General features: G+C 57.6%; 1 protein-coding gene across 1 annotated transcript; it reads left to right on the forward strand.

The window, feature by feature from the left end:
• Positions 1–1,485: 1,485 nt before the first annotated feature.
• On the forward strand, positions 1,486–18,589 carry Prkcg (protein kinase C gamma). The gene is made up of 18 exons (XM_003465454.5): positions 1,486–2,535; positions 2,993–3,024; positions 3,855–3,937; positions 7,261–7,372; positions 7,461–7,592; positions 8,259–8,415; positions 9,171–9,305; positions 9,619–9,706; positions 9,982–10,011; positions 11,822–11,974; positions 12,228–12,416; positions 13,410–13,501; positions 13,587–13,649; positions 13,745–13,883; positions 15,346–15,426; positions 16,585–16,692; positions 17,483–17,623; positions 17,802–18,589. Exons 1-18 carry the CDS (start codon positions 2,366–2,368, stop codon positions 17,988–17,990), a joined length of 2,094 nt encoding a protein of 697 aa, XP_003465502.1. The 5' UTR covers positions 1,486–2,365; the 3' UTR covers positions 17,991–18,589.
• The last annotated feature ends 778 nt before the right edge of the window (positions 18,590–19,367 follow it).

Raw genomic sequence — 19,367 nt, forward strand, 5'->3', positions numbered from 1 at the left:
TTTGTGTTTATTATTATTACTGCGGTGCACTCCAGGGGAAAGGCCCAGGTTCCTGAGGCTGATGGAGGAGGAGGAGTTGGGACCACGGGAACCTTGGCTTCCACAGCAAATACTGGTAGAGGCAGGACTCGGAACCACATAACACACATGTATAACCCCAGCACTGAGACAGCAGGATCTCTGTGAGTTTAAGACCAGCCTGAACTACACAGTGAGACTCTGCCTCAAAAGAAAAAATCCTAGAAAAGTCTAGGTTTTCTAAATTATTCCTTCAAATAGCAGGCACTGGGGCATATACCTATAATCCTGATTTCGGGGGAGGCTGAGGCAGGAGGATCACAAGTTCAAGGCCAGATTAGGCAACTGAGCAAGACGTCAGAAAGGACTGGACCATGTAGCTCTCCACTTGGCATTTGCCTTGCTTGTGTGGGTACCAGGGTTCAATCCCCAATACTGCGGAGTCAATAAAATAACACACTCAAGCCAGGAGGGCTGGGTGGAGCAGTGACCTCTCCTTTGTTGGGAGTCCCGCGTCCACAAAGTCAAATTTCAACACCTGGGTCTGAACCTGCTCCCCAACCCTTGGAAACCCTCTGCACCTCACTCCACATGTCCTAGAGCTTCTTCCAAACCCCTTCAGTCCAGCAGAAAGCCGTCCTGAGAGCTGGTTACTCTGGGCTCTGGCTACCTGGACTACATTTGGCTCAGGTCCATGAAATGATCGAGTCAATCCTGCACTAGATGTGTTCCACATTAGATCCTTTTTTCTAGGGGCTGGGAATTTAGCTCAGTGGCCTAAGCGCCTACCTTGTAAACAGGCAATCGTGAGTTCGATCCCCGGTACGGATAAAAAGGAAAAAGACAAAAAAAGAGAAAAGGTCCTTTTTTCTGGGGTTGGCAAGTCCCGAACCAGCTTGGGCAACTTAGCAAGACCTTGTCCCAAAATGCTAAAAACAAAAAAGAAAAGAAAAGAAAAGCATTGGGGTGCTGCTCAATGCGGAGGCCCTGACTCACTCCCCAGCAGTGTGTATATCTACCTGATTTGGAAGGAGGAGCAAGGGCCAGCTGAGACAGACTCCTTTGTGGTCTGACCCTCCGCGGCGTCGGGTGCTGGATCGCCGCTGGAAGGGCTGAGTGGTGGTAACGGAGAAAGCCCGGGGGGCCGGGACAGAAGCTGGCACTCCTAGGTCCATTCCCGGGGGCCACCCCGCCCACAGGCTGCAGAAGGCCTGGGGCTCGGGAGTGGCCTCTGGTCAGACAAAGACACGCCCACAGCCCCAGGGGGCCGCGATGGGCGCCAGAATCCCGCCCCCACGCGGGGCACGCCGGGAGAGGGAGTTCTGCAGCATGTCCCCAGTGCGACCGGCGCGCTCGTGCAGGACTACAAGGCGCAGGATGCACCGCGGCTCGGGCGGGCCGGGTTGCCCCGGTAACAGAGCGTCCTTCGAGGAGCCGAGACCCGGAAGCGCGCGAGGCAGGGGTGGGGCGGCTGGGGAAACTCCGGGACCTCCAGGGCGCTCGGATTCTCGGTGGACAGAGGGGTCGAACCTCGGAAACAGTCACAAGGAGACACGCAGGGTCCCCCGGGTCGGAGAGAGACGGGGAGGGAAGCAGGGATGCACATTCAGAGGGACCCCTTCCTCCGCACAGACTGCGCGGCCAAGGTGTGACAGAGGCCCGGAGTCACAGCGGGGAGGGTGTCAGGCAGGACCCAGGAGGGAGAGGATTGAGGGGGCCGCCGAGACGAACGGGGGACGGGGCCGCACGACCCAGAACGGACGGTAGCCTTGGCGACATTAGGGGCGTAGCAGACACAGGCGGATAGGCGCAGCGAGCGGAGCCAGCGGCCCGGGGTATCCCCGGGCGAGAGCGGGGACGGGGACGGACTTCAGGAACAGACTCGGCGAGGCCCACGGTCACGCATGGAGGCTAAGCGGCGCGGACGCCGAGAAGGCCGAGCCTCGAAAGCCACCGAGTGCTTACACAGAACCGGGCAGAAAGTTTTTTGACACAGTGACCGGTTCAGATCGAGATGCTAGCAGGGGCGCAGGGCCGGGCGGACCCTCCGGGGCTCCTAGGGGCGCGCGGCGGGATAAGATAGGTAACTCGGCACGGGCACTCGGGGTGTCCCCGCCCTGCAGCCACGCCCAGAGTGGGTGTGTGCACGTGCGGGGGCGGGGCTTTGGACCGAGTCTCGGGGAGGGGGCGCCTTTAAGTGAAACCCCGCCCCGCGGTCGTCGTGGCGACGCCTCCCCCCAGCCGGGGCTCCCACATTTGAGCAGGTGCCGAGCTAGCGCCCGCCGCCTGCGCCTCCGGCTGCCCGCACCCCAGCAGAAAGGCAGGGTCCCCGCCACGATCCCGGGCCATGGCCGGCCTGGGCCCCGGCGGGGGCGACTCCGAGGGGGGACCCCGACCCCTGTTTTGCAGAAAGGGGGCCCTGAGGCAGAAGGTGGTTCACGAGGTCAAGAGCCATAAGTTCACCGCCCGCTTCTTCAAGCAGCCGACTTTTTGCAGCCATTGCACCGACTTCATCTGGTGAGAAGGGCCGGTCGCGGGGAGGAGCCGGGTGCAGACCCGAGCATCTGCTGGGGATGGGGGCGCGGGCCTCGGGGCCCCAGACACCAGACATGAGGGGCGAAGGAGAGGACGGGCTGGGGGCTAAAGGCAGAAGGGCGGGGTGCAGATTGGGAGCAGAGGCTGCAGCCTGACTCGGGGCCAGGACGGTCGGGATGGGGCTGGACCTCTCGGGTGAGAGACTGGAGAACCTGGGTCCTGGACTCCAGGGGCCGCTGCGAGGGGAGCATCTGAAGACCACAATTCATGGTTCTGGAAAGAGGAGGTGCTCGGGACTGAGACCCACCCCAGACCTAGCCGTGTGGAGGGGAGGGGCAGAGGTCAGAGACCCCACACCCCAGGGAGGCGGAGGGGGCGAAGGGACAGGGTCCGGAAGCCCCCTCCACGCTGACCTCAGGTCCCTGCCTTACTCTTCCAGGGGCATTGGAAAACAGGGCCTGCAGTGTCAAGGTAAGAGCTGGGACCCGGGCTCCCGGGATCCCGAGAGTGGAGGCAGGGGCTCCAGGGCTGTGGCTTCGGGCACACGTGTTCATGGTCCCCAGAGAGGCGCGGGGGAGCCCGGGGCCGGGGGTGTGGCGGGCCGCCCGCGGAGGTGGTGCTGGACGCCCCTCCCTCGGCCGGCTCCAGGTGGGGACGGATATTTGGAGAATCTGTTGCTATGGGAACAGGGAGATTTGGAAAAGGGGGAGGAGAAGGGGAAAGGGGCCGGAGATGCAAAGTCAGAGCCCCCCCAGGCTTCGGTCGTCATGGCAACGCCATCCATCCTAAGCAGGGCAGGCCGGGTGGGGTCACTGTGATGGAGGGGCAGGAAAGGCGGGGGGCGAGTCCTAAAGTGCCAGCTGCCACTCGCAGAGGCCGGAGTGAGTCAGGGTGGGGGTGTGCCAGTCGGCCCCCAGACTCACTTCTGCCCAGGTTGTCTGTCTGTGACCTCTCTTCGCTCGTTTGCTCTGTCTGTGGACCTGGGTTTTCGGTTTTCTTTCTTCCTGTCTCTGTCAGTCTGTCTCCCTCGGGCTGCATGTGTGGTCGCGGCTCTGTTTCTTTGAGATTAAACATATCACAATCTTTCTCTGAGTCTGTTCCTTGGGTTTCTTTTCCTCTGTCTGTGGGTCTCCATAGGGAGTCCCCCCTCTCACTTTTTCTCTGCTGATTCTATTTGTGGGGATCACCCCCATTTTTCCACTGTCCGTCTCTTTCTCCCTTCTCAGTCTTGTGTCTGTGGGGGTCTCCGGATTTACCCAGGTCTCTCTCTGGCTTCGTGTCTCTGTGATTTTCCCCCTCAGTGTGCAGCTTTGTGGTTCATCGGCGATGCCACGAATTCGTGACCTTCGAGTGTCCAGGCGCTGGGAAGGGCCCCCAGACGGACGTGAGTGCCCGGACACCTGCTTCCTCAGGCTGCACCCGCCCTCACCCCCTGGGCGACCGTCCCACTTTCTTCTGCTATTTTTAAGGCTGGGAGGGGAGGAGGGCTGGAGGGATAGGGGGAGCTCCGCTGGCCCAGATTTCCTGCCCTTGGCCTGGAAAGGGGGACAAGAGGGGCCTGGGACAGGGCACCAACACAGGTGGGAGACAGAGGAGGCCGAGGGGATGGAAGACCAAGACTGGAAGGGTGGTGTGCTGGCCAGGGGATGAGATCTAAAGAAACCAAAGCCTGAGGGACCAGTGCTGGCCAGAAGTCCTGAGAAAAGAGAGAGAGAACCTCAGGGAGAGGGACAGACTGGGGGAGAGAGACAGGCTACCTGGGAGCAGAGAGAACAGAGAAAAAAGAGAGGGAGGCAGGTGGTGAGAGACAGAGAAACTCCTGACAGAGCTCGGGGAACTGCTAACACTGGAAATGTTTGATGGGAGGACTCCAAGCGATGAGAGAGGGAGGTGCATAGAGCCCGCAGTGCCCAGCACACAACACATGGCCACACACCCAGGTCCACAGCTGAGTCACCTCCTGCCCCTTGACTCTTGGCTACATCCCCTTTGAGCCTCAGTTTCCTTCCTGTAAAATGGGGCTGCAGGATCTAGCACCAGCCCGCAGGGCTGTCTGCAAGGCTGTGTCATGGTGCACTGTGCAGTGGGCAGCCAGTGGCCGTGCATAGCTCCGGTACATTCACAGGGCTGCTGCACTGGGGAGATGATATCTGAACCCCACTTCATTCAAAGCAGCTGGGATTTGAGCAGCCACAGGTTGTTAGCCTGTGAGTGTAGAAACCCGGGGCTCCTGGTGATGAGTCAGTGATGTCAGGCAGGTTCCATGTTGTGCCCAGGATTTGACACAAGGGAGACAGTTTGTGATCAGTAAAGAGAGAGAGCCATTGATTGATCCCCGGAAGTCCCAGAGACAGCCTGTGAGCTTGTCAGGGGAGGAAGGCGAAAGCCTGCACAGAGCCCACATTCACACCACCGCATGACAGCTGCCATCTGTGTTACTGTCACCCACCCCACGGGCTCTCCAGTACCGCCAGCACGGGTCCTTGTGCCCATCCAAGGGCTGGCATGCAGCTCCGAGGTCAACCGGGGATTTTTCCCTCCCTGAGCCTGGCTCAAGAACAAGATGGGTTCTTGAGAGTCAGAGCTGTAGTGTGGACCACTCCCCCCACGTTTAATTCACCCTTCTGAACACTCCATCTGTGAAGGGGGGTGAGGATTGTGCCCACCTCTGGGCTTGTTCCCAGATTACAACCAATCAAGTTCCTGGGGGGGGGTACAGTATGTGGAAGACGGCAGAGAGACGCTGTTATGGCCCTTGCCCACATTATTATTTATCTTTTTGAAGCTGCATCTTGCTTACTATGCAGTTCAGGCTGACCTTGAGCTCACTTTGTAGCCCAGGCTGGCCTCCAACTTGCTATGATCCTCCTGCCTCAGCCTCCCAAGTGCTGGGATTACAGGTGTGTGTGCCACCACACCCAGCTGCTATCATTTATGACCATCACAGAGAGGAAGCAGGAGTGCCTGGCGACGTCTTTCCACTCTACCTCTCCCTTTCTGTGTCTTTTATTTTTTGTTTATTTTATTTTATTTTTTTAGTACTGGGGATTGAACACACCACCTAGCGCTTGTGCCACCGAGCTAAACCCCCAGCCTCCTTTTTGTGTCTTCTTAGTACTTCTGATCTGATAAGTTCCTGGGCCAAGAGCTTAAGAAGGCCTGAGGATTCATTCAGAAGTTTGAGTTTGTGTCCTCCTCAGGAGATCTCTCCAGAAGGGGCACAGCCCCTTTTGTATGCGAAGGAAACGGAGGCCTCTAAGGGCCGTCACCTGGGTAGCGGGTACCATCAGGATTTGGACCTTGGCCAGGTGTGTTGGCACAGGCTTGCCCTCCCAGTACTAGGGAGTCTGAGGCAGGGTTGCTGTGAGTGCAGGGGTACACAGATAATGCCAGCCTGAACTACACAGTGAGACCCGTCTCAAAACAACAAAGGATTTGGGCCTGGAGCGCCCTCTTGGGAGGCCCAGAGCTTGCCCTTGTTGATAAGAACTCTCAGTGGGAGGAGAGTAACAGAGGCCTTCACTCGGGACCCTGGCATCATCTCTATTCCAGTCAGGGTCAGTGAAGCCCTTTAGGAACCCAGAGCATCAAAGATGTGGTACCTGTCAGTATCCTCCCCTTCCAATTAATACACTCAAAACAGATGCCTCCAAAGGCATGAAAGAGTCCAGCAAAGTCCTAGATTTTTTCCCTATATTCTTCTAACACATTCTTAGTAAAAGTCAAACCTCAGGTTATTTCCCCACCAGACATTGCTATGGAGGGGCAGGGGCAGCAGAGTCCATGGGTGTCCTACATCAGAAGTAAGGACTCCAGAAACTCAGCTTTGCTTGGAGACAAGGATTGTTTGTTTCCATTTGACAGAGGAGGGCACAGAGGCCCAGAATGGGCAAAGAGCTTGCTCCAAATCACACGGCTGGGAAGTGGCCTAGTTCTTACTTAAACGACGAACTGTGTTGGGCATTGAGAAATAACTAGTAATAACCCTGTGTGGCCGGATGGCTCCTGGGTGCTGGCCGAACTGGGTCCCACACAGAGCTGAACTCCAGGAAGGCTGGTCCTGGGGGGGTGATGCTGACATTGGGGTTGAGTGGCCCCCAAGTATTCAGGGCCGGACTGGTGGAGGGCGTGTACTGCCTCATCAGCAGGTGCTTCCCTCACCGCTCTATCTCAGTTTTTTCCCCCTCTTTTGAGACAGAGTCTCACCATGTAATCCAGGCTAGCCCTGAACACACTAGGTATCCCTGGCTGGCCTTGAATTCGGGGTGATCCTCCTGCCTCAGCCTCCCAAGTTCTGGGATGATAGGAGTGGGCCAACCTAGCCCAGTCATGTGTTTCAAATTTCAAGTCCCCAGCTTCTGTTGGCCCCATCTCTGCTTCATTTTTCTTCTCCACTCTGCATCATACTGTTACATGCGCGCACGCGCACACACACACACACACACACACACACACACACATGCAGTGCCGGGGGCCTCCTGTGTGTTAGGCAGGTGCTCTTGCCCCGGGTCTTGCCCCCAGGGCCCTGCATTTGACTCCTTTGTCTCCTTCCCCTAGAAAGCGCCCCAGAGGCCATGTGTCCTTAGTTTGCTTTGCTCAGGTATTAGCACCCGAATTCCGCAGGTACCCAGGTGCTGGGTGGGCTCGGAGGGACCCGGGTGTGGTAGAGCTCGGTGAATCCCGCTAAGAGCCCTTCTCTGACCCCAGGACCCCCGGAACAAGCACAAGTTCCGTCTGCACAGCTACAGCAGCCCCACCTTCTGCGACCACTGTGGCTCGCTGCTCTACGGGCTGGTGCACCAGGGCATGAAGTGCTCCTGTGAGTGTTGTGGCGGCGCCGCCGCCGGGGAGGAAGTGGGGAGGGCTCGGGGCTGGGCTGGAGGTGCGACCCCCGCTTGTCCTGCCAGGCTGCGAGATGAACGTGCACCGGCGCTGTGTGCGCAGCGTGCCCTCGCTGTGCGGTGTGGACCACACCGAGCGCCGCGGCCGCCTGCAGCTGGAAATCCGGGCTCCGACCAATGACGAGATCCATATCACCGGTGAGGCCCCGCCCCTGGCTGGTGGGAGGCTGGGGCTTGTCTCCAAGATGAGACCACACCCCTGAGAGGCCACGCCTACATAGGAAACCTCGCACGCACTGCCTTTAAGGTGGGCGCCTGTTATGGCCACATCCCCTATGAAGAAAACACCACCTCCATGCTAGGACAACTTCCTAGCCCTCCCTTTTTTGTCTGTCTTTTTGAGACAGGGTCTCACTATACAGTTCAGGCTGGCCTTGGGCTCACTTTGTAGCCCAGGCTGGCTTTGAACTCCCAGCGATCCTCCTGTCTCAGCCTTCAAAGTGCAAAGACCAGAATGGGCAGTGTCGCCGGTGTCAGGAAGATCCTGAGGGGGAGGGGAGAGGGACAAGAAGCACCTGGTTCCATGGTTCGGTTTCCCAGGCCCGGCGTCTCCCTCCCCCCATAGACTAGGCCAGGCCACAGACTCCTGAGCCCAAGGGGAAAGGGCTCTGGCTCTGGCTGTGGCTCTGGCTTCTGTGTGCAGGGCTGGTTTGCCGAGGGCCGAGGGCCTGCCCCCTGGCTGTGAGAGGCCAGAGTCAGGGCTGCACAGTCTGAGCTGGGAATTCCTCCTCAATGACTGGGGAGGCCTAGGAGCCTCTTCCTGGATTTCTGACCCCGGACGCTTGCCTCCCCTCTCATTTCCAGTCGGTGAGGCCCGAAACCTCATTCCTATGGACCCCAATGGTCTGTCTGACCCCTATGTCAAACTGAAGCTCATCCCAGACCCTCGAAACCTGACCAAACAGAAGACCCGGACAGTGAAAGCCACGCTCAACCCCGTGTGGAATGAGACCTTCGTGTTGTGAGCTTGGGTGCTGGGGAGGCTGCAGTGACTGGTGGGAGGCTCCTGGGGTCCTAGAGGCCCAGCCACCCTAGAGAGACGCCATGGGTGGTGTCAGGACCCAGGGGAAGTCCCCAACCTGGCAGAGAAACGGATGGAGGGTGGAGGGAGAGGCAGAGAGGCAGACAGTAAGAATGATTGATCACACATGCCTGTAATGCCAGCACTCCGAAGGCTGAGGCAGTGGGATCCTTGTGACCCACCTGGGTTACAAAGTGAGCTCAAAGCCAGCCTGAGCTGCTTAGTGAGGCCCTGTCTCAAAAAAGACCATCAGGAAACAGGCATGGAGGCCAGGGTATAGTTCAGTGGCACAGCGCCTGCCTGGCAAGCAAGAGGCCCTCAGTTGATTCCCAGGTACAAGAAGGAAAGAGACCTGGAGGAGGCTGACTGGGCAGATAGCCACTGTTTGGTGGAGCTTAGAACAGGTGGGGAGATGATGGGGAAGACGCCAGCTGAGAGAGGAGGAGAAGATGGAGGGGTGCAGGGAGGGGGCTGGGCAGCAAAGCCATTCCATGGGGGCAGAAGAGAAGAGAGGGACACAGACCCTAAAACGGCATCTCCAACAAAGACTCAGATGAAATGGAGGGGCTGGGAGAGAGACCACAAACCTGGGGAGAGGAGGGGCCAGGAGATGCCAAGTAGGAGAGAGACCCAGAGCAGGGATGGAGCACCCTAGGGAGGGGGCCCCTCACATCTCCCCACGCTTCCTTCTACAGCAACCTGAAGCCGGGGGATGTGGAGCGCAGGCTCAGTGTGGAGGTGTGGGACTGGGACCGGACTTCCCGCAACGACTTCATGGGGGCCATGTCATTCGGGGTCTCGGAACTGCTCAAGGCACCCGTGGATGGCTGGTGAGGAGCAGAACTGGGGCTGGGGTAACCCAGTGTCAGCTTCTCCATCCTGTGTGGTCCCTCCTGGGGACTACACCTTGTTCTGTGTCCCAAGGTCTACCCCCTCTTCCTTTTCCTCCTCCTGTTTTCTTCCTCCTCTCCACAATGTTCTTTCCTTTCTCTTCTCCTTCCCTCCTCTCCTTATCTCACTCTTTCTCTCTCTCCACCTTTGTCTGTCTCTCTGTGTCTCTCCTCCTTTTGGCTGTCCCCCCTCTCCCATGGGCACCCCGCTTCCCCAACCCCTGCCCGGCCCTGGTCTCTGTCTATGTGTCAGGTACAAGTTACTGAACCAGGAGGAGGGTGAATATTACAATGTGCCGGTGGCAGATGCTGACAACTGCAGCCTCCTCCAGAAGTTTGAGGTACCCAACAGCCTCCCCAGGGGAGCCCAGCTCAGCCTCCCCGAATCAGAGCTTCGTCCTCTGCCAGCTCGGTGCCCAACGGTCATGGGACTGCAGCTCCCAGAAGACCCTGGAGCTCTTTCCTCTGTTCTTCTAGGGGGTGCTAGCCCTGGGGTCTGATTGGAATTGTAGTTCTTCTCCATCACCATGGCTTGGGGGATATTAGGGCCCCGCCCTGCTCTAGGGCAGTTGATAACCTCTCTTGGGGCTCTGATTCTGGCTTTCTTCCCCTCCAGGCCTGTAACTACCCCTTGGAATTGTATGAGGTAAGTGAAGCTGAGGCAAGCGCACTCCTCCCTTCTCTCCCCACTTGTTCCTCCTCTGATCTCCACACTGAAGCCTACACACAGGCAGTGAGCCTTGCCTTACTGCCAGGGCCATCCTATGCTCACTGATATTGCTGCTGATGCTGAAATTGTTTTTTTTTTTTTTCTTTTTCCTTTTTAACGGTACCAGGGATTGAACTCACCACTGCCTGCTTGCAAGGCAGGCGCTTATGCCGCTGAGCTAAATCCCCAGCCCCTGAAATTGAATCTGACCCTCCAACGACCCTACCAAGACAGGATTCTTAAAATCCAGGTGCCTGATGTGGAGGACAGTGGTCAGGGAGGCCCTCCTGGACTATTGTTCCTACCTCTCCCTTGCAGGCTCCTTTCTCACCCATTCATTCACGCACTGAGCCCGGGCCCTGCTCTAGAATCCAGCTCCCCGAGGGCCCCGCTTCTCAGGAGCAGCTGGGAGCCTGTGTTTGATCATGGCGCTGCCTGCCTTAGACACCAGGGATCCCATCCCGATGGCTCTCTGGGGTCAGCTCCCAGGAGAGCCAAGGGTGGAGGAAGGAAGCCAGCTTCTGTCCTTGGTTCCTCTTTCTAAAATGAACTGTGGAGTGCCTGTATGCACATAAGGCATGATGGTCATCACTGGAGGCTTCTGTGGAGCAGGGAACAAAACAGAGAATCTCTGTCCTTGTGGGGTTTATCCTTGGAGCAAGACACAGAGCTAAGTAAATAAGCCTCCAGGAGAAGGCACAGGACAGTGTGCTAGGAGCTGATGATGGCTAGGAGAACAAGGAACGCCAAGGAGGACAGGAATGCCACTAGGGGAAGGCTTTGTGAGTTTGTTTTTTGGAGGCAGGGTCTTGCTATGTAGCTCAGGCTGGCCACCACCATGGCAGCTGGTGAGAGCACTAATGGGCTTAGGCAGTATTCATGGTGTTATTCACTGCTACCTTGCACAGTTCAGCAGGCACCAAGTTAAGAGACTAGTGCCCACACCCTGTGAGCCAGACCCTCAGTGCGGTCCTGGTCCACAGCAAGCCAAGCAGACAGGAGCACTCGCTCACCTCCTGGGCCCTGAGTGTGCACTAAGATTCCAGACCCCTCTGCATGTGGACACAGTCATGGAGATGGCCCAACTCCGCCTGGGGTCAGGTCAGAGTCCAGGAGGTCAGGCTGCCCTTCTGCAAGGTGTCCACTGAACCGCAGCTAGGCACAGGGTCACTGTGCCTTGGAGCACAAATCAGACCCTTGGCATAGTGAGCTTACAGGGTTAGCACACAGCCACAGCCAAGAGCTGTCCAGGGTGGCAGAGGGGCCACAAGTGGCCCAATGACCCCAGCAAGGCCTCCTGCTTAGCTGCTCACAGCGTCAGCTTAGAGGCACCACTTTCCAAGCCCTGCCCCAGCAGCCTGCGGTCTGTTTCATCAAAGGGGATCACGGCAGAGAGGGTGAGAACAGTGTGGCAGGCGCTGAACTGCCAGGATCTCAGTTCTGGCTCTGCTCTGTGACTGTGGGCACATGACACAGCCTCTCTGTGCCAGTTTGCTCTTCTGTGAAAGGGGATACTAGGCTCTTTCCCAGAGGTGTCATGGTGTCTGCTGAGTGCTAGTTAGACAGTAAGTCTGCCCTACCAGCTGTGAGGAATTGGCAGGAGTTCTGAAGCCGAGAACAGGGTAAGAGGGCTGGCTGGCAGGCTCTCTTCGCCTTTCCCTATGCCTCTGGTTCTCAGCTGCTGTCTCTTCTGTCTCTTCTCACCCGTCCGGGTCTCACTCCCTGTCTGTCTCTCTCTTTTCCACAGCGGGTGCGGATGGGCCCCTCGTCCTCCCCTGTCCCCTCTCCATCCCCCAGCCCCACGGACTCCAAGCGCTGCTTCTTTGGTGCCAGCCCGGGACGCCTACACATCTCTGACTTCAGCTTCCTCATGGTTCTGGGAAAGGGCAGCTTTGGAAAGGTAGGCGTCTGAGATTCTGGGGCCAGGGGAGGATGTGGGTGCAGAGGTCGGGGTTCTGGTCCTTGGGGTGTTGTAGGAGACGGGGCACCCAAGTCAGGGGCGTGGTTGTGGCGCTCGGGTTCCTGGAGGACAGGAATAGGGACACCTGTGCTTTCCCTGAGGAGCTTCTGGGCCAGTGAGAGAGGGAGGAGAACCCCTTGCAAAGAGCCGGCTGCACCCCTTGCGCTGAGACCCACTGGCCCTCTGCTGATAGGTGATGCTGGCAGAGCGTAGAGGCTCAGAGGAGCTCTATGCCATCAAGATCCTGAAGAAGGATGTGATTGTCCAGGATGATGACGTGGACTGCACCCTGGTGGAGAAACGTGTGCTGGCTCTGGGGGGCAGAGGTCCCGGCGGGCGGCCCCACTTCCTCACCCAGCTGCACTCCACCTTCCAGACACCGGTGAGGGCCTTGTTTCCAGGGCGTCTTTGGTGTATGAGAGGGCGTGGCCAGGCTATAGGACTCCTTGGTGGGCGTGGCCAAGATGCTGGTGCTCTGAGGGGTATGATAGATAAATGGGGTGCTGGGTGATGGTCTAGAGGATGTGGCCGGGTGGGCAGACTCCTTGGTGGGCGTGGCCATTATGCATGTGTTCTGGGCGTGGTCAGGTGGGTGGGCTCCTTGGTGGGCGTGGCAAATATGCTGGTGCTCTGAGGGGTATGTCAGATGAATGAGGTCCTGAGTGATGAGGTCATCACTTTTGTATTTTTACTGAAAGACGTCAGACACCAGGTGTTAGCCTCAGATTGTTGCCAGGAGCATGGTGTCAGAAACTTTGGGCGAGTTGGGGATACAGTAAGCGCCATGTTCTGAGTTCGATTTCCAGTACAGAAAAAAAAAAGCCTGATATGGTGGTGCAGGTCTGTAATCTCAGCATTCAGGAAGCTGAGACAGGAGGATTATTGCAAGTTCAAGACCAACCTGGGCTACAAAGTGAGCTCGGGGCCAGCCTGAACTGCAGAGTGAAACCCTGCCTAAAAAAAGACGGAGAGAAAGGAAGGAAGGAAAAGAAACAAACAAACTAATTTTGGGGTTTGGAGAGAGTGTGAGTACTTCCAGAGGCTCTCAGTGGGTGTGACCAGCTGCCTAGATTAAAAGTCACAGTGGCTTTACACGAAGCCAGAATTGGGGATGCGTGTGGCTAGCTGTGGAAAGAGGTTATGGTGTGTTAGGTCTCAGTCAATGGTTGGGGCCGGTTCAGTGTCCGGTTCAGGGAAGGTGCCGCCATGACACCTGACAGCAGGAAGCTGGAGTGGGGTGAGGCCCAGGGCATTCCTGGGACAGTGGCCAGTTCCCTGAATTCCAGTCAACGAGTCCAGTTGCACCTGTACAGCACAGGCAGTCACCTGCCCAGGGCGGGCCCATCCCTGCCTCAGCCGCACTCCATTCCCCCAGGACCGCCTGTATTTCGTGATGGAGTACGTCACCGGTGGCGACCTGATGTACCACATTCAGCAGCTGGGCAAGTTCAAGGAGCCCCATGCAGCGTGAGTCCCTGAAAGAGCAGAGGGAGGACCGAGTGGAGGGTGCCCAGTCCCTCGTTGACCTTCCAGCTTCCCTCTTGCTCCTCAGGTTCTATGCGGCAGAGATCGCCATTGGCCTCTTCTTCCTCCACAATCAGGGCATCATCTATAGGTCAGCAACCCAGGGAGGGAGATTAGGCCCTGGGAGAGAAGGGCTCCGAAGCCGCAGCTCCCTCACTCACCTCCACCCTCCTGAAATCCCACCAGGGACCTGAAGCTGGATAATGTGATGCTGGATGCTGAGGGCCACATCAAGATCACCGACTTCGGCATGTGCAAGGAAAATGTCTTCCCGGGGACCACGACCCGCACCTTCTGTGGGACCCCAGACTACATAGCCCCTGAGGTACTCCTAGGCTCTCTGCGTGCTCGGAACATGCTCTTGTGTGTCCCACTGCCTGTGCAGGCTTGTGCCCAGTCGGGGAGTCCTGCCAAGCCTTACCTGACTGAGTGCTGAGAGCTCCTGCAAGAGGGGCCAGGTCTCTGTACAGGCAGAGTGGGCCGGGCCTCCGGCAAATGCTCTGAGGTAGCAGGACCAGCTCCTGAAAATTCTGAGCAAGTTAGGGGCTTGACTACTAAGGAGTGGAGGCTATTTTAAGAGTGCTGGAGGTGGGACAGCCCCCAAGAATACCATGCCTCCATGTGGAGGCTGAGTCCTGTGAATGCTGGCTGGGTAGATTCAGTTGCAGGAGCGCTCCCTGATCACTACTGTGTGTGGTTCCATCTGTGTGTGTGGGGGGGGGGGGCGGAACCCAGGCCTGCAGCAGGCATCTGGCACATTTGTCTTCTGCCATTCCAGCAGGACTGGGGCAGTAGTGCCATCCCGAGTACTTGCAGTGGGCAGAGAATTGCTCTGACTCTGCAGAGGGCTGGGGGCCGGGTCTCAGTGTGCATGGGGATGGATGGTGCATGTTCCTGACTTTGCTAAATGGAGGAGCAAGTTGAATGGGGGTGTGGTCCTTGGCCTTTTAGTTGATCAATGCTAGTGCCCAAGTAATCAACGTCAGTAGTCATCATTTTCCTTCTTTTTGGTTACAGAAATTGAACTCAGGACCTAGCCTTTGCCAGGCAGGCACTGTGCTGCTGGCCCAGTAGCAGTAGTCATAACACCTGGCTGATGATAGAATCACTTTCGGACACTTAGAAAATGACGTGTATTTTTCTGATGGTAACTCTAGGTTATGGAACCCAGAACTCTTCAGAGATGGGAATACCTATTTTTTTTTTTAAATTCCTTTGACAAAGCAGGCAGTCATGAGTTCGATCCCCTGTACCGATAAAAAGGAAAAAGACAAAAAAAAAAAAAAAATTGGTGTAAAAAAAACATTCCTTTGACAAGTGGGGTGTGATGGTGCATGCCTGTAATCAGCATTTGGGAGGCTGAGGCAGGAGGATTGTTGTAAGTTCAAGACCAGCCTGGCCTACAAAGTGAGCCCAAGGCCAGCCTGAACTGTATAGCGAGACCCTGTCTCAAACACACACACACACACACACACACACACACACACAACCTCTGATCTCTGAGATTTAGTCCCATGCCTCTGACAGGAAGGAATGTGAGTTATGCAGATATTATGGATCTTGTGACTTGGTCCTTAGGTAGGCTTTATATTTGAGAATATAGAAACGTTCTATGTAGGTAAACTTTGTTCCCTGAATTTTCCAAAGCGTGGAGCTCTAGCCAAAATATTCAGAGGGGGAAGTGTGTGTGGAAAGCACCGGAAGTAGGTAGGGGATGGGATGTGAGTTCAGAGGGGTCGAGGTTCCCGAGAATGAACTGCAACTCCTCACCCCCTACCCTGCTCCAGATCATTGCCTACCAGCCCTACGGAAAGTCTGTGGATTGGTGGTCCTTCGGGGTTCTGCTCTATGAAATGCTGGCGGGACAGGTAAGGAAGATGGGAAGAGGTATTTCTGGCTGCTAAGTGGGCATGGGGTTGAGCGCCTCCCACCCCTTCAGTCAGGATGTGTAAGGGTTGGAGGCTAAGCCTTGGCCAAGGCTAGCTGGGTTGCCACTGTCCGAGGTTCTGAAGCCATTATCTTCCCTCGAAGCCCAGAGGTGCTTAATCTTTTCTTTTTTTGTTGCTGGTTTCTTGTTTTTGTTTTTGATGTCATGGGCCTTGTTAGTAGTCTGGCCACACCTATGAACCCTTTATCAAAATAATGTTTTCATGTGCACAAAATGAAGTAATAAACTTGGCTGGGCAGTGCACACCTGTAATTCCAGCACTAGGAGGCTGAGGCAGGAGGATCATTGCAAGTTTGAGACCAGCCTGGGCTACAAAGTGAGCCCAAGGCCAGCCTGAACTGTATAATGAGACCCTGTCTCAACATAACAAAAATAAAGTAAAATAATGACAAAGAAACCAGTCATTGAAATACAGTTACCCAAACTTAAAGTCCAATTCATCTAACCTAACTTCAATATATGAGCTATCTAAATATGAGAAGATGGAGTAGAGGAACATGTTCAGTTTTTTGAGCACCCCATTAAACAATCAGAAGATCTGATAGTGGGTTTGCAGGAGGAGTGATGATTTGAAATACCTGGGACTTGTCCTGGTAGCAGCGTCGCAGGCAGTTTGTTGCCTACTTAATTGGAGGAGAGGCTAGCCATCGGTGGGCAGCTCAAGCTGAGGGATATGGCCAGTTTTTCTCCTGTCCAAATCCACTGTCCCCTCAGTGGTCCACACACACACAGCCTGGACTTCAGACGATGAAGTTCACTCTAATGTTGCCTGCCCTCGTCCCAGGAGCCTGGGAGGCACTGAGCCCATGAGGAGAAGGAGCTTACAGTCTTCCTGGAGGCTTTCCTCTCTTCCGTTTAATATTGCCTCAGGAGTGCTCTGGTGATTTGCATAGCCGATAGAGACAGCCAGGCTTTGGCAGCCTGGTCAGCTATGCCACCAGGAAGCTGTCGGTGTCAGTGGGGGCAGCTGAGGGTGGTCACTTTGGGTGAGCAGGGTGGGAGCTAGGGGGGCTCTGATGGCAGGTGAGCAGGGTGGGAGTTTGGGGGGCCTCTGATTGTATTCCTTCCATTTCTCTAGCCACCTTTTGATGGAGAGGATGAGGAGGAGCTGTTCCAGGCCATTATGGAGCAAACAGTCACCTACCCCAAGTCCCTCTCCCGGGAAGCCGTGGCCATCTGCAAAGGGGTGAGGCCATCTGCTTCCCCAGAGTCACAACCCGAACCCTGCTGGCTGACTTCAGCAAGTCTGCTGCTCCTCAGGTCACTTGATGGAACAGTGACTTTTCAGGGTGCTGCCACCCTGTCCCCCACTGGATCCCTGCTGCCCAGCCTGCTGCCAGGTGCTGTCTCTCCAGACCTGGGTTGGCGGTAGGGGTCCAATAACCCGAATGCCCACAGCTTGTGCTCCTATGGGCTCCCAAGCCACCCACACCATGATCTCCTCTTACGGAGTGGGAGCATTGGTGCAGGAGGAAATTCCAGGCCCTGGGAGGTTTGCTTCTAGTTCTTACTCCACACCAGTTGTCATGGGGCCTCCGTCTACACTCGCTGGGGTGGTCTATGTCTCTGCCTTTTACTCGCTGTCTCTTCTGTCTCCTCCATGCTTAGTGTCTGTCCTTCCTCTGGGTCTCCTCCTTCCTCTCTGTGGATCTCTGTTCCTCCTTTTCTCCAGGTGTCCAACCTCCTCTGTCCTCCTCCCTCTTTCCTTTCTGCTTCCTTTTCTTTCTGGGGAAATGCCCCTCCCATGTCTCCCTTCCGCCCTTCCTGGGTTCCTCTGCCCCTCACCCTCTCACACACATTGAGCCTTTTTCTCTGTCTACCTCTGCATCTCGGGCTGGAGTTCTCTCTCGTGCCCCCATCCTATCTCCGTTCCCCCTCCCCTGCTCTCCCTCTGGGTCTGCGTACCTGTGTCACTCTGTCCAGGCTTCCGTTTATCTGTCTGTCTATCCCTCCATCCCTCTCTGTGTTCCCCACAGTTCCTGACCAAGCACCCAGGGAAGCGTCTGGGCTCCGGGCCAGATGGGGAGCCCACCATTCGGGCGCATGGCTTTTTCCGCTGGATCGATTGGGACAGGCTGGAGCGGCTGGAGATCGCGCCTCCGTTCAGACCGCGCCCGGTCAGTGCCCGTCCTGCCCCCAGAGTCTGCACCTGGAGAAGGACTGGGGTTCCCCAGAGCCGGTGCAGAGACTACACGCATGCGCGGCGGACCCCGGGGGAGCCGGGACGGGACGCAGCCCCGCACAGAGCCGGCAGAATCTCAACCTGGCCTCCCGCGTCCCCCCACAACCCCACAGTGCGGCCGCAGCGGCGAGAACTTCGACAAGTTCTTCACGCGAGCGGCACCAGCGCTGACCCCGCCGGACCGCCTGGTGCTGGCCAGCATCGACCAGGCGGACTTCCAGGGCTTTACCTACGTGAACCCCGACTTCGTGCACCCGGACGCGCGCAGCCCTAGCAGCCCGGTGCCTGTGCCTGTAATGTGATGTCACCCGCTGCCACTAGGTGTCCCTCATGGCCCCGCCTCCCACCCCGCCACCCCCGCAGCGCTCTGGCCAGCGTCTCTCCGTCCGGGTTCCCAGGTGCTCGAAGCCCCTCTTGCGGCTCCTGGCCTCGGCGCTGGAGCCTCCCCGAGTTCTAGATTCCAAGTCCCGAATTTTCCCCCGCCCCGCGCCGGGGGCTCCAGGCTCCATCCCGGTAGCCCCCGCCTCTTCCCGCTCCCTCCTTCCTGGGGAAGAAGTTTTGCGGGGTCACCGCTGCAAACCGGGACCCGGGTCCTCCCAGTCCTCAAGCCCCGTCCGCCTCCATCCCAGTTATAGAGCACGTGGGAGGCCCTGCCCTGCTCCCCAGGATTCTGGGCAGTATGAAGGGGCCCTTCCCCACTGTTCCCAGCCGGCTTTCATTCTAGACTCCCGTGCATGGCTCCAGTCTCTCTGGGAACACCGCTGTCGTTCCCCCTCCCCCCCCCCCCCCCCCGGCCTGCCGCCTCTGGGGGCTACCCCCCTCTGCCTCCTCCTCTTAGCCTCTCCCACCCCCACCCCCGGCCACAGCTGCTGGAGAATAAATCTGGGATGCTGACGCTGAAGTGCTTGCGTGTTTTCTTGTAAACTTGGAGAGCAGAGGGGGTTCGAGGGTGGGACGGTGACCACACAGAGACCAGCAAAGGCGGGATGCGAAGGAGGTACACACAGACCGTAAGGTGCTGGTGGGGAAGACCGCCTCAGCTTCACAGTGTGCACCCGGACTCCCGTGAAGTTCGAGACAGGCCAGTTTACCCAGACAACACCAGCAGAAGGCATGCGGGTCCTCCCGCCTCTTCTCCCCAACCCACTTGCGAGTCGGGGAGTAGGGGGTGGGTGGTGGGTGGAGGGACCCGCTTGGATGACTACATTTCCCAGCGGCCATCACCGCAGACCCTTTCCCCCAGGTGCAGCCCCTGGCCGCGGGGGCTGACGGGGACTGTAGTCCTCGGACGGAGCAGGCCGGGGTAGCAGAGGCTGCCTATGTGTGAGTGGGTGTGTGTGGAAGGGGGCTGAACCCCAAGCCTTGCAGGTGCTCTTGAGGGCGCGGCGTCTCTTCTCGCCTGCAGGTTTCTGGGCCCCAAGCCCTGGTTCCACTGGATGCTGAGCTCCCTCCTTCCCCCGCCCCGCCCTGTCCCACCTCCGCGGCACCCGGGCAGTGCCCGCAGGGCCCGCTCCGACCCTCGGCGGGCAGCCTGCCCCTTTAAGAGTGGCCCCGCTGACATCACGGCGGGGGTGGGGGGGCTGGCCCGGCTCCCAGCTCCGCGGCGGCTGCAGGACCCGGCTCCGCGCTGCGCCCGCCAGCTCGCCCGCCGCCGGGACCCTGGCCCGGGACACCCCCTG

This window comes from Cavia porcellus, unplaced genomic scaffold, assembly GCF_034190915.1.
Source record: "Cavia porcellus strain 051 isolate PalLab524CR breed Dunkin Hartley unplaced genomic scaffold, mCavPor4.1 scaffold_7, whole genome shotgun sequence".
Classification (NCBI taxonomy): domain Eukaryota; kingdom Metazoa; phylum Chordata; class Mammalia; order Rodentia; family Caviidae; genus Cavia; species Cavia porcellus.

Bases quoted from the DNA above. Each gene is read 5' to 3' on its own strand.
- Prkcg (XM_003465454.5), top strand. From the start codon at position 2,366: ATGGCCGGCCTGGGCCCCGGCGGGGGCGACTCCGAGGGGGGACCCCGA. The intron at 8,416-9,170 runs GTGAGCTTGGGT...TTCCTTCTACAG, and splicing joins TGGAATGAGACCTTCGTGTT to CAACCTGAAGCCGGGGGATG. The intron at 16,693-17,482 runs GTGAGGCCATCT...TGTTCCCCACAG, and splicing joins CCGTGGCCATCTGCAAAGGG to TTCCTGACCAAGCACCCAGG.